The sequence below is a fragment of the Oncorhynchus nerka genome, linkage group LG8 (genome assembly GCF_034236695.1).
Source record: "Oncorhynchus nerka isolate Pitt River linkage group LG8, Oner_Uvic_2.0, whole genome shotgun sequence".
Taxonomy (NCBI): Eukaryota; Metazoa; Chordata; class Actinopteri; order Salmoniformes; family Salmonidae; genus Oncorhynchus; species Oncorhynchus nerka.
Window position 1 is genome coordinate 46,597,193 of NC_088403.1, and position 14,194 is coordinate 46,611,386.

The 14,194-nt window shown below is 45.0% G+C and overlaps 1 protein-coding gene across 2 annotated transcripts in view; it reads left to right on the forward strand.

Annotated features, from left to right (window-relative positions):
* Window positions 1-265: 265 nt before the first annotated feature.
* Window positions 266-14,194, forward strand: part of LOC115133846 (large neutral amino acids transporter small subunit 2-like) — a 37,419-nt gene continuing 23,490 nt past the window's right edge. The window contains exons 1-2 of one of the 2 annotated variants that reach the window (XM_065021847.1): window positions 266-897; window positions 989-1,342. In XM_065021847.1, coding sequence (XP_064877919.1) covers window positions 1,201-1,342 — 142 coding nt within the window. In that variant the 5' untranslated portion in view covers window positions 266-897; window positions 989-1,200. The remainder of the gene's footprint in view (window positions 898-988; window positions 1,343-14,194) is intronic. The other variant, XM_065021848.1, reaches the window with a different exon arrangement.

Sequence of the window (14,194 nt, forward strand, 5' to 3'; positions counted from 1 at the left end):
AAGAGGTGCAAGTGAACATGCTACACTTAGACTCAGGTTGCACCTTGACGAAGACCTATGAGTGAGAGGGAGAGACAGTGTAGTACTACGTTTGCTGTGTGTTTTTTTTGGGGGGGGGTATGGTGGTGTACAGTACGGAGCAGAGGTGGGTCGGGGAACAGCTGATTGCTTGAATATGGGGGGAGGAGGGTTTGGGTATATGGAACAGGCTGAACTGAAGGAAGAAAACAAGCTCAGGAAATAGTGGTGGCGAGAAGAGGAGCGGGCTAGTGCGGTAAAGGGGCGGTCCTACTGTACTCACGTGAAGGGATATGTATATGTACCCAATATCTTGCTCACTGCTGAGTCAAACCAAAGCAGCAAGGATACAGCTCGTGTCTGAAGACCAGAAAGGACATTTTTATTGAGGGTCGATTTTGGGATAGGAAGACCCAGTTTTGTTTGTGAGTTTAAAAAAAGGATGCTTTAGTCGGGTCTCTCGAGCTCTCGCCTGGAAACAAGGAAGCAGTGAACGCTATTGTTTTGTGACAGGAGGCTTCTTTCGCAGTATGTCACTGGAACACGCAATTCTTGTTCACTAAATGTACTATTGAATACGTGTACCTTGTTTGCTTAGACATGTTTAATAAGACGTCAAACAGTGAAAATATATTATAGCACAATGAAATCACAAATGTGCTAGTCGCATTACCGGTCAAACGAGATAGAAAGCTATCTCATCTAATGTTTTGTTGTGGTTGCCCGCAGCGCAAACTAGGCATATGTGTTTTTATTTTACAAAATTCGTTAGTGCGCAAGCAGCCCACGAGTGCAACATTATAACAACAAATACATTGGTATTCAGGACAACAGAAACATGATGATGATACAGAGCTAAAAATAAAGTTTACATAAAGTGTAAGTGCACTGACTTTTTGTATATATAAATTAACCATTTGTGTAGTGCGGTGCCCATAACATCTGAAATCTCCATTCGATTTTTTTTAAGGGTTGAATTGCTATACCAGTATACAGCAACAAGTCAAAATAACTTGTATCCGATCATCTTCGACAACTTTGGGTGAGGTGTGTTGTGCTGTCTTACCAAAGCGCAAATTGAGCCCCTACGTCCAAGCGCTCTTTAGCTGTCAACTGAGAGCGACCGCAGGCACAGCTGCAGCAGCAAGTGTCAACGAGGACTGAACAACTCTTATCAAAAAAATGACGGACGGACCAAGGCAACGAGGATGTTCAGTGGCGTCTGGCGGGGATGCTGGCCCCGAGTCCGGGAAAGAGTCCGGAGAAGGAGGGGTGGCTCTGAAGAAAGAGATCGGTCTTGTGAGCGCGTGCGGAATTATTGTTGGTAAGTTAAAAAACTTTTTTTTTTTTAAATGGGTATAGATACTGTCCTAATTTTTATGTATATTTTCAAAGGTTTGATTGTGTGTGAATTATGAATAGGCCTAGTAGAAAATGTAACTAACCACTGCTGCTCAGGTTGGCTGAGAGTTGGTTTGCAGTCGGGTTTATATAGTGAGTTCACAAAGACTAGAACAAGGTTTGGGTTAAGTAGCATAAGGTCACCTACTCTATTACTAGTTTTGGATCACTTTCAACTTATAATGTAGGTTTTTAAGCTTCTAATTAAGGCTAATTGTCATTGATTCCTATTGCATCATTTCAGCAGTTGACAGTCATTCTTTATCTCTCTGTGAGGTGGTTTGAAAATCTCTGTGATCTTCAGCGCAAACCGAAACTGTCATGACATTATCCCCATCATTACTGTAAATGAAGATGACTGAACTCATCTTTTTTGTAAATGCAAGTTATTTACACCCACGTTACCAGTAGAATTGGAAACCCGATGTAACCAGCGAACTACTCTATGTATAATTTCTAAATCTGGACACTAAATCTGATCACCAGAACTACAGTGCCTTCGCAAAGTATTAAGACACCTTGACTTTTTCCCACATTTTGTTACAGCCTTATTCTAAAATCTATTTAACATATTTTCCTCATCAATCTACACACACTACCCCATAATGACAACGTTTTGTTTTAGAAATGTTTGCTAATTTATTTTAAAAAACAAAAAAAACGGAAACATTACATTTACATACAGTACAGTCAACAGTTTGGACACATGCTGTGGTAGCCATGCTGGTTAAGTGTGCCTTGAATTCAAAATAAATCACGGACAGTGTCACCATCAAATCACCCCCACACCATCACACCTCCTCCTCCATGCTTCACGGTGGGAACCACACATGCAGAGATCATCCATTCACCTACTCTGCATCTCACAAAGACACGGTGGTTGGAACCAAAAACCTCAAATTTAGACTGTTCAGACCAAAGGACAGATTTCCACCTGTCTAATGTCCATTGCTCGTGTTTCTTGGCCCAAGCAAGTCTCTTCTTCTTATTGGTATCCTTTAGTAGTGGCTTCTTTTCAGCAATTCGACCATGTTTCACGCAGTCTCCTCTAAACAGTTGATGTTGAGATGTGTCTGTTACTTGAACTCCGTTACTTGACTCTTTTCTCGGTATATATCAATGATGTCGCTCTTGCTGCTGGTGATTCTCTGATCCACCTCTACGCAGACAACACCATTCTGTATACATCTGGCCCTTCTTTGGACATTGTGCTAACAAACCTCTAAATGAGCTTCAATGCCTTACAACACTCCTTCCGTGGCCTCCAACTGCTTTTAAATGCAAGTAAAACTAAGTGCAGGCTCTTCAACCGATTGCTGCCCGCACCCTCCCGCCCGACTAGCATCACTACTTTACGCTACTGCTACTCTCTGTTCATCATATAGGCATAGTCACTTTACCATATCTACATGTACATACTACCTCAGTCACCCCGACTAACCGGTGTCTGTATGTAGCCTCGCTACTTTTATAGCCTCGCTACTGTTATTTTTCACTGTCTTTTTACTGTTGTTTTTATTTCTTTAAATCAAATCAAATGTATTTATATAGCCCTTCGTACATCAGCTGATATCTCAAAGTGCTGTACAGAAACCCAGCCTAAAACCTCAAACAGCAAGCAATGCAGGTGTAGAAGCACAGTGGCTAGGAAAAACTCCCTAGAAAGGCCAAAACCTAGGAAGAAACCTAGAGAGGAACCAGGCTATGTGGGGTGGCCAGTCCTCTTCTGGCTGTGCCGGGTGGAGATTATAACAGAACATGGCCAAGATGTTCAAATGTTCATAAATGACCAGCATGGTCAAATAATAATAATCACAGGCAGAACAGTTGAAACTGGAGCAGCAGCACGGCCAGGTGGACTGGAGACCGCAAGGAGTCATCATGCCCGGTAGTCTTGAGGCATGGTCCTAGGGCTCAGGTCCTCCGAGAGAGAGAAAGAAAGAGAGAAAGAGAGAATTAGAGAGAGCATACTTAAATTCACACAGGACACCGGATAGGACAGGAGAAGTACTCCAGATATAACAGACTGTCCCTAGCCCCCCGACACATAAAATACTGCAGCATAAATACTGGAGGCTGAGACAGGAGGGGTCAGGAGACACTGTCTCCAAAAGCTTTCAATTAGGATTTTAGCTGCAGATTTGAATACAACATTCTAGGTATTGGGAGGCACAGTAACTGTACACTAGTGGAAATGTATTAATTATGGCCAACTTGTTTGAACATTAACAAAATAATTGTGTTAATTAAGACTTACCTATTGTTCACCTAATAACTTTTTTGCACTATTGGTTAGAGCCTGTAAGTAAGCATTTCACTGTAAGGTCTACACACGTTGTATTCGGCGCAAGTGACAAATAAACTTTGATTTGATTTGACTACCCTGGACGGTTCTGACCTAGAATATGCGGACTATAAATATCTATAATATGTGAACTATAAATATCTAGGTGTCTGGTTAGACTGTAAACTCTCCTTCCAGACTCATATTAAGCATCTCCAATCCAAAATGTAATCTAGAATCGGCTTCCTATTCCGCAACAAAGCCTCCTTCACTTCACTCATTCAAACATACCCTCGTAAAACTGACTACCCAACCGATCCTTGACTTCGGTGATGTCATTTACAAAATAGCCCCCAACACTATACTCAGCAAACTGGATGTAATCTATCACAGTGCCATCCGTTTTATCACCAAGCCCCATATACTACCCACCACTGCGACCTCTATGCTCTCGTTGGCTGGCCCTCACTACATATCCGTCGCCAAACCCACTGGCTCCAGGTCATCTATAAGTCTTTGCTAGGTAAAGCTTCACCTTATCTCAGCTCACTGGTCACCATAGCAACACCCACCTGTAGCAAGCGCTCCAGCAGGTATATTGCACTGTTCATCCCCAAAGCCAACACTTCCTTTGGCCACCTTACCTTCCAGTTCTCTGCTGCCAATGACTGGAACGAATTGCAAAAATCTCTGAAGCTGGAGTCTTATATCTTCCTCTCTAACTTTAAGCATCAGCTATCAGAGCAGCTTACCGATCACTGTACCTGTACACAGCCCATCTGTAAATAGCACACCCAACTTCCTCATCCCCGTATTATTACTTACCCTTTTGGTCTTTTGCACCCCAGTATCTCTACTTGCACATCATTATCTGCACATATATCACTCCAATGCTACATTTGAATTATTTTCGCCTCTATGGCCTATTTATTGCCTTACCTCCCTACTCTTCTACATTTTTTACACACTGCACATAGATCTTTCTTTTTTTCTTTTATTTTGTGTTATTGACTGTACGTTTGTTGATGTGTAACTCTGTGTTGTAGTTTTTGTAGCACTGCTTTGTTTTATCTTGGGCAGGTCGCAGCTGTAAATGAGAACTTGTTCTCAACTGGCCTACCTGGTTAAATAAAGGTGAAATAATTTAATTTTTAATTTTTATTTACACCATAGCAAAAGGTTTTGCAACATAATACAAAAAAGGACGTTTCTTATTGGATAAGTTCAGACAGTGCCCCTCCCTGTTTTCTTCTGTACGTTTGGTGCCAAATGAAAATGACCCTGATCTCTCCTCCTATCTCACGTGAGAGGCCTTATCGTCAGATCACTGAACTCAAACTTCCATGTTCAAACTCTTCCCTTTGTTCTCTGTCTGCTTCGCTGAGTTTCCTCAAAGTGGGCTGAGGGAGTTCTTTATGAGTTTAAGGTACACCTATTTTCCTTCAAGCCCACCTCCACCCCCTTCTTCAGCCCCCCCCTCCCCTCCTCCACGCAAAGCTGGGATCAGAAGTGAACTTTTGCAGATTTGGAGGAACTAAGATTCCCAAGGTGATACTGCTGTTTCATTAGCTGAGCTGGCTTAGCTTTTGTAGCCTGTGAGGCCTCTATGGCTTCTATGGTAGGGCGCTATATGGTTGGTTATAAGTAGTGCACTATATCAGTATAGGTAGTGCACTATGGGTGTCATTTCAGACATAGTTAGGGCGACAGTAAGGGAAATCATCATCATCTCTATGGTGAGGTTGGTGTGTTTTGGACTGGGATGAAAGGGGAAGGAAACGGGCAGGTGGGTAAGGACTGAGAAGGGTGAGGTGGGTGACGTGGGCGAGGAGGGTGATCACTGAGAAGGGTGAGGTGTTTTGGACTGGGATGAAAGGGGAAGGAAACGGGCAGGTGGGTGAGGACTGAGAAGGGTGAGGTGGGTGAGGACTGAGAGGGGCGAGGAGGGTGACGTGGGCGAGGAGGGTGATCACTGAGAAGGGTGAGGTGTTTTGGACTGGGATGAAAGGGGAAGGGAACGGGCAGGTGGGTGAGGACTGAGGAGAGTGAGGTGGGTGAGGACTGAGAGGGGCGAGGAGGGTGACGTGGGCGAGGAGGGTGATCACTGAGAAGGGTGAGGTGTTTTGGACTGGGATGAAAGGGGAAGGGAACGGGCAGGTGGGTGAGGACTGAGAAGGGTGAGGAGGGTGATCACTGAGAAGGGTGAGGTGTTTTGGACTGGGATGAAAGGGGAAGGAAACAGGCAGGTGGGTGAGGACTGAGAAGGGTGAGGTGGGTGAGGACTGAGAGGGGCGAGGTGTGTGTGTGTGTGTGTGTGTGTGTGTGTGTGTGTGTGTGTGTGTGTGTGTGTGTGTGTGTGTGTGTGTGTGTGTGTGTGTCCTCGGAAAGGTTGGACAGTGTCCAAGCAGTAGTTGGCCCCGATCCTAAACTCAACCATTAATGGGAAAATGCAAAACTACCAACAAGTTCTCACTACAGAATTAGACGTTCATCCACGTTCTCCAAACGTAAAATTTAAAGCGTTTTTTGTTGTTGTTCCTGCTGCTCTGTATTGTTCTATTTCTCCGAACATCAAATGTAGAAGTTAAGGCAGTCATTCCAAATGTTTAAAGCAAGGGTTAAGGTTTTGGATAGGGTAAAATAAAAATAGAGAACAGTGTCCACGACCGAACACGCAACCTTCTGATCCAGAGTCATGGGATGACGCGACGCCCGTCCACAACACCCTAGCAAAACCCAAGCCCACTTGATGGTGATAGTGCTCACTGTTGCCGATTTCGAAGGCATTTCCTGAAGTACTCATGACATGGATAGACGTCCAACTTTGACACCAATCATCATCGATCTCCCCGAAACTACACCGTAGTAGTACACTGCTGCTGAAACTCTATGTATCATTACATTTCATGTGCAAAAGCCTGAGTAGGCACTACACTACACAGCACATTGTTCCTGAAAAGGGGATCAGAAAGCTGAAATAGTCAATGCCTGCGTCCCAAATGGGACCCTATTCCAAATAAAGTAGTGCACTATGTAGGGAATAGGGTGCATTTGGGATGCAACCATTGTGCGAGTAAGTAAGCCTCGTCCATGACTTGAACGGCTTTGTCTGAGCTTTAGGCCTACTACCGTAGCTTCGTTTTAAGGCCAGTGATGTTTTGGCTATATTCTCCTGGAGATTACACACGTTGGGTTTGGCTCTTACCTGCTCTGGTGCTTCCAGAGATGATCCACCCTTTTCAAGACGTGTGCGGTTGCACACTCCCCGTCATAGATTTAACAATGGCGGAAACTACCTCCAGCCAACGTTTGCACCAATCCTACACTTTTAAATCCATCACGGGAGTGTGCAAGTGCCCACTTTGGAGAAGGGTGGAGAATCGCAGCCCTGGCATCAGAGGTAGGACGAGAGGAGGGGAAGAGGGAAGAGGAGAGAGGAAAAACCACCCGTTCTGGAGCATTGTGTCCGAGTGTGTCAGGGATGTTTCTTTCTCGTACGGTTCACACAAAGTGGACCAGGGGGAAAGTGAGAACAGGAAGCAGGAAGTGGAAGCAGGTAGACAGAGAGAACAAGACATGTGTGTGGGTGCGTATGTGTGTGAGTGAGTGTGTGCATGGTTGTGTGTGCATCAGGTGTGTTCCTTTCTGGTACAATTCACACAAAGGGGAAGCAGGGCGAAAGTGAGAACAGGAAACGTAAGTGTGCGTGCGCGTGTGTGAATCATTGTGTCGGTGTGTGTGTGTGTGTGTGTGTGTGTGTGTGTGTAAGCGTGTATGCATGTGTGTTCCACTTCAGTCAGCACCCTTCACTCTCACACACAGACACACACACAGTCTGAATAAGGAAACTAGAAGCTCATCCCACAGATAAGGTGTACCGTAGTTTAACCAGTCTAAACCAGTCTCTTTTACACTGCTCTCACCAGCTCACCAGTGACACTACAACCTAACGCAGTCTCCTCATTGTCTTATCATCAGTGTTACACACAAAGTTGCTGAACTGATGCATTATAAAGCCGACACAGTCACTGCTCATACAGCAGAGTACCAAAGACCACGGGAGTCAGCTTTCTTGGAGCAGTCACTTGCTTTTGTCGAGGTTGAGATTTATCATGCTTTTACCTTTCACCCACTAAGGTAACCTTGCTAAGGAATAATACAGGAGAGGGGTTTAGGCTAGACACTGCACATGTGATATGTACATACAGTACCAGTCAAAAGTTTGGACACACCTACTCATTCAAGGGTTTTTCTTCATTTTTACTATTTTCTACATTGTAGAATAGTAGTGAAGACACCAACACTATGAAATAACACATAAGCAATCATGTAGTAACCAAAAAAAGTGTTAAACAAATCTAAATATATTTTATATGTGTGATTCTTTAATGTAGCCACCTTGATGAAAGCTTTGGTCAAAGCTTTGGCATTCTCTCAACCAGCTTCACCTGGAATGCTTTTCCAGTTCCAATGAGTTCCCACATATGCTGAGCAATTGTTGGCTACTTTTCTGTCACTGCTGTCTAACTCATCCCAAACTTTCTCAGTTGGGTTGCGGTCAGGTGATTGTGGAGGCCAGGTCATCTGATGCAGCACTCCAACACTCTCCTTCTTGGTCAAATAGCCCTTACTCAACCTGGAGGTGTGTTGGGTCATTGTCCTGTTGAAAAATAAATGATAGTCCCACTAACACGCAAAACAGATGGGATGGCGTAGTGCTGCAGAATGCTGTGGTAGCCATGCTGGTTAAGTGTGCCTTGAATTCTAAATAAATCACAGACAGTGTCACCAGCAAAGCACCATTACACCATCACACCTCCTCCTCCATGCTTCACGGTGGGAACCACAAATACAGAGATCATCCGTTCACCTGCTCTGCGTCTCACAAAGACTCGGCGGGTCGGAATCAAAAATCCCAAAGGATAGATTTACAACGATCTAATGTCCACTGCTCGTGTTTCTTGGCCCAAGCAAGTCTCTTCTTCTTATTGGTGTCATGAAGGCCTGATTCACGCTGTCTCCTCTGAACAGTTGATGTTGAGATGTGTCTGTTACTGGAACTCTGTGAAGCATTTATTTGGGTTGCAATTTCTGAGGCTGGTAACTCTAATGAACTTGTCCTCTGCAGCAGAGGTAACTCTGGGTCTTCCTTTCCTGTGGCGGTCCTCATGAGAGACAGTTTCATCACAGCTCTTGATGGTTTTTGTGACTGCTATTTAACCTTTATTTTAATTGAACCTTTATTTAACTAGGCAAATCAGTTCAGAAGACATTCTTATTTACAATGACGGGCTACCCGGCCAAACCCTAACGCTGCTGGGAAAATGGTGCACCACCCTATGGAACTCCCAATCACGGACAATTGTCATACAGCCCGGAATCAAACCAGGGTCTGTAGTGACGCCGCTAGCACTGAGATGCAGTGTCTTAGACCGCTGCAACACTCGGGAGCCCACTTGAAGAAACTTTCAAAGTTCTTGACATTTTCCGGGTTGACTGAATTTCATGTCATAAACTGTTGTTTCTCTTTGCTTATTTGAGCTGTTCTTGCCGTAATATGGACTTGGTCTTTTACCAAATAGGGCTATATTCTGTATACCACCCCAACCTTGTCACAACACAACTGATTGGCTCAAACGCTGTAAGAAGGTAAGAAATTCCACAAATTAACTTTTAACAAGGCACACCTGTTAATCAATCAAATGTATTTATAAAGCCCTCATGACTACCTTATGAAGCTGGTTGAGAGAATGACAAGAGTGTGCAAAGCTTTCATCAAGGCAAAAGGGTGGCTACTTTGAAGAATCTAAAATCTTAAATACATTTTGATTTGTTTAACACTTTTTTGGTTATTTCATGATTCCATGTGTGTTATTTCAAAGTTTTGATTCATTTATTATTCTACAATGGAGAAAATAGTAAAAAAAAAAAAGATTAAAACCTTGAATGAGTAGGTGTGTCCAAACTTTTGACTGGTACTGCACGTGTAGAGAAATGTTGAAGTGAAAGAGAACATATGTGTGTTAAAACACGCGCACGTACACACACGCACACACACACACACAGAGAGACACGCAACCCCTTATCAAACTACACCACTAGCACGTTTAAATCTCAAACAGATCGGTATCAATATCTTTGACTTTGAACTTTAAATTCTCCACACTCAGATCCGACTGCAAGCTATAACATACAACCTTTGGCCCTGAAGCCCTATTGGCTGTCAATGTTTATGAGCCAATCAGTCAGCTTTCTGATTCTCAACCCCTGACCTCTGATCCCTACTGCTTTGTCAGATCTTTGATGGGGCGCGAGTAGTGAACCTGTCTGAACCAGAAACACACATACACACGCAGTCTCTTTCATGTTTCCTTGCTCTATAAACTGACTGACAGTCTGATGCTTATAGAGGCTGTCAGGGCATTGTTCTGATGTTCAGATGTAGTTTTGGCTCCTCCCTAGTACACACTCATACACACGGGCCTCTCATTCCTCATTGTACTCTGTAACCCCCCCCCCCCCTCTCTCTCTCTCTCTCTCTCTCTCCCTCAGTCTCTCTCCATGACTCCTCATCCTCAGTGCTAACTCAGCACATTGCGTTCCCACTGTCTGCTGGAGGGTCTGCTCATTGCTTTTAAAACAAAATGTTCTCTCTCTCTGTCTCTCTGTTTATCTCTCTATGTCTCGCTGTCTCTCTCTTGCTCTCTGTCTGTCTGTCTCCTTCGTCCAATTTTCTCTCTGCCCCCATTTTTTCCCCCTCTCATCCATTTTGCACTACACCCATGTTAATCTCCCATTGTTCTGTTTTTCTCTCCTCCTCTTTCCACACACTCATTAGAACTGAGAGGCGGAGCAATGAGGGCCTTAACGGCCTCTGGTGCAAAGCTTATTCTTCCCCATGGGTATGGTAACACAGTATTCCCACTGGGCACAGATGTCAATTCAATGTATATTCCACATTGGTTTAACGTCCTTTCATTGAAATGACGTGTGAACAATGTTGATTCAACCAGTGTGTGCCCAGTGGGTGGTCTCTCAGTGATATACACTGAGTGTAAAAAACATTAGGAATACCTTCCTAATATTTAGTTGCGCCCCCATTGCACCCCCAGAGTTCTTGGCACAAACCAGTGCGCCTGACACCTACTACCACACCCCATTCAAAGGCACTTAAATATTTTGTCTTGCCCATTCACCCTCTGAATGGCACACCTACATAATCCATTTCTCAACTGTCTCATGGCTTAAAAATCCTTCTTTAACCCGTCTCCTCCCCTTCGTCTACACTGATTGAAGTGGATTTATCAAATCAAATCAAAATGTATTTGTCACATGCGCCAAATACAACAAGTGTAGACCTTACCATGAAATGCTTACTTACAAGCCCTTAACCAACAGTGCAGTTCAAGAAGGGTTAAGAAAATATTTACCAAATAAACAAAAGTAAAAAATAATAAAAAGACAACACAAGGGGCCTCCCGGGTGGCGCAGTGGTTAAGGGCGCTGTACTGGCCCCCCAATGGTGGAACAAACTCCCTCACGACGCCAGGACAGCGGAGTCAATCACCACCTTCCGGAGACACCTGAAACCCCACCTCTTTAAGGAATACCTAGGATAGGATAAAGTAATCCTTCTCACCCCCCCCCCCCCCTTAAAAGATTTAGATGCACTATTGTAAAGTGGCTGCTCCACTGGATGTCATAAGGTGAATGCACCAATTTGTAAGTCGCTCTGGATAAGAGCGTCTGCTAAATGACTTAAATGTAAATGTAAATGTACTGTAGCGCCAGCTGTGCCATCAGAGACTCTGGGTTCGCGCCCAGGCTCTGTCGTAACAGGCCGCAACCGGGAGGTCCGTGGGGGCGACGCACAATTGGCCTACCGGCAGTGCGCGCTAACCAAGGTTGCCAGGTTCACGGTGTTTCCTCCGACACATTGGTGCGGCTGGCTTCCGGGTTGGATGCGCGCTGTGTTAAGAAGCAGTGCGGCTTGGCTTGGTTGGGTTGTGTATCGGAGGACGCATGACTTTCAACCTTCGTCTCTCCCGAGCCCGTAACACAATAATATAACAATAACGAGGCTATATACAGGGGATACCGGTACCGAGTCAGTGTGCGGTAGGACCGGTACAGAGTCAGTGTGCGGTAGGGGTGAAGTGACTACGTATAGATAATTAACAGTGAGTAGCAGCAGTGTACAAAACAAATGGGGTTTAAATGTAAATAGTCCGGTGGCCATTTGATTAATTGTTCAGCAGTCTTATGGTTTGGGGGTAGAAGCTCTTCAGAAGCCTCTTGGACCTAGACTTGGCACTCCGGTACTGCTTACCATGTGGTAGCAGAGAGAACAGTCTATGACTTGGGTGACTGGAGTCTCTGACAATTTTATGGGCTTTCCTCTGACACCGCCTATTATATAGGTCTTGGATGGCAGGAAGCTTGGCTCCAGTAATGTACTGGGCCGTAGCTCTGTAGCGTCTTATGGTCAGATGCCAAGCAGTTGCCATACCAGGCGGTGATCCGACCGGTCAGGATGCTCTCGATGGTGCAGCTGTAGAACTTTTTGAGGATCTGGGGACCCATGCCAAATCTTTTCAGTCTCCTGAGGGGGAAAAGGTTATGTCGTGCACTCTTCCCGACTATATTGGTGTGTTTGGACCATAGTTTGTTGGTGATGTGGACACCAAAGAACTTGAAACTCTCTACCCACTTTAATACAGCCCCGTCGATGTTAATGGGGGCCTGTTTGGCCCACCTTTTCCTTTTGTCCACAATCAGCTCCTTTGTCTTGCTCACATTGAGGGAGACGTTGTTGTCTTGGCACCACACTGCCAGTTCTTTGACCTCATCCCTATAGGCTGTCTCATCGTTGTCAGTGATCAGGCCACTGTTGTGTCGTCAGCAAACTTAATGATGGTGTTGGAGTCGTGTTTGGCCTCGCAGTCGTGGGTGAACAAGGAGTACAGGAGAGGACTAAGTACACACCCCTGAGGTGCCCCATTGTTGAGGATCAGAGTGGCAGATGTGTTGTTGCCTACACTTACCACCTGGGGGTGACCAGTCAGGAAGTCCAGGATCCAGTTGCAGAGGGTGGTGTTTAGTCCCAGGGTCCTTAGATTAGTGATGAGCTTCATGGGCACTATGGTGTTGAACGCTGAGCTGTAGTCAATGAACAGCATTCTCACATAGGTGTTCCTTCTGTCCAGTTGGGAAAGGGAAGTGTGGAGTATGATTGAGATTGCGTCATCTGTGGATCTGTTGGGGGAGTAAGTGAATTGGAGTGGTACTAGGGTATCCGGGAGGATTCTGTTGATGTGAGCCATGACCAGCCTTTCAAAGCATTTCATGGCTACCGACGTGAGTGCTATGGGGTGGTAATCATTTAGGCAGGTTACCTTTGTGGTCTGCTTGAAACATGTAGGTATTACAGACTCGATCAGGGAGAGGTTGAATGTCAGTGAAGACACTTGCCAGTTGTTCTGTGCATGCTTTGAGGACATGTCCTGGTAATCTGTCTGGCCCCGCGGCTTTGTGAATGTTGACCTATTTAAAGGTCTTGCTCACATCAGCTACCGAAAGCGTTATCACACCGTCATCCAGAACAGCTGGTGCTCTCGTGCATGCTTCAGTGTTGCTTGCGTCAAAGCGAGCATAAAATGCATTTAGCTCGTCTGGTAGGCTCACGTCGCTGGGCAGCTCGCGTGTGTGTTTCCCTTTGTCATCCGTAATAGTTTTCAAGCCCTGCCACATCCGATAATTGTCACAGCCGGTGTAGTAGGATTCAATCTTAATCCTGTATTGATGCTTGTCTTGTTAGATGGTCCGTCTGAGGGCATAGCGGGATTTCTTATATATGTCCGGATTAGTGTCCCGCTCCTTGAAAGCGGAAGCTCTAGCCTTTAGCTGGATGCGGATGTTGCCTGTAATCCATGGCTTCTGGTTGGGATATGTACGTAGGTCACTGTGGGGACGACGTCGTTGATGCACTTATTGATGAAGCCAATGACTGAGGTGGTATACTCCTCAATGCCATTGTTCTGTGCTAGCAAAACAGTCCTGTAGCGAAACATCCTCGTCATCTGACTACTTCCGTATTGAGCGAGTCACAGGTATTTCCTGCTTTAGTTTTTGCTTGTAAGCAAGAATCAGGAGGATAGAATTATCGTCATATTTGCCAAATGGAGGGTGGGGGAGAACTTTGTATGCATCTCGGTGTGTGGAGTAAAGGTGGTCTAGAGTTTTTTTTCACCTCTGGTTGCACATGTGACATACAGGTAAAAATGTAGTAAAACTGATTTAAGTTTGCCTGCATTGAAGTCCCCGGCCACTAGGAGCGCCGCTTCTGGATGAGCATTTTCTTGTTTGCTTATGGCCTTATAGAGTTGGTTGAGTGCGGTCTTAGTACCAGCATTGGTCTATGGTGGCAAATAGACAGCTACGAATAATATAGATGAGAACTCTCTTGGTAAATAGTGTGGTCTACAGCTTATC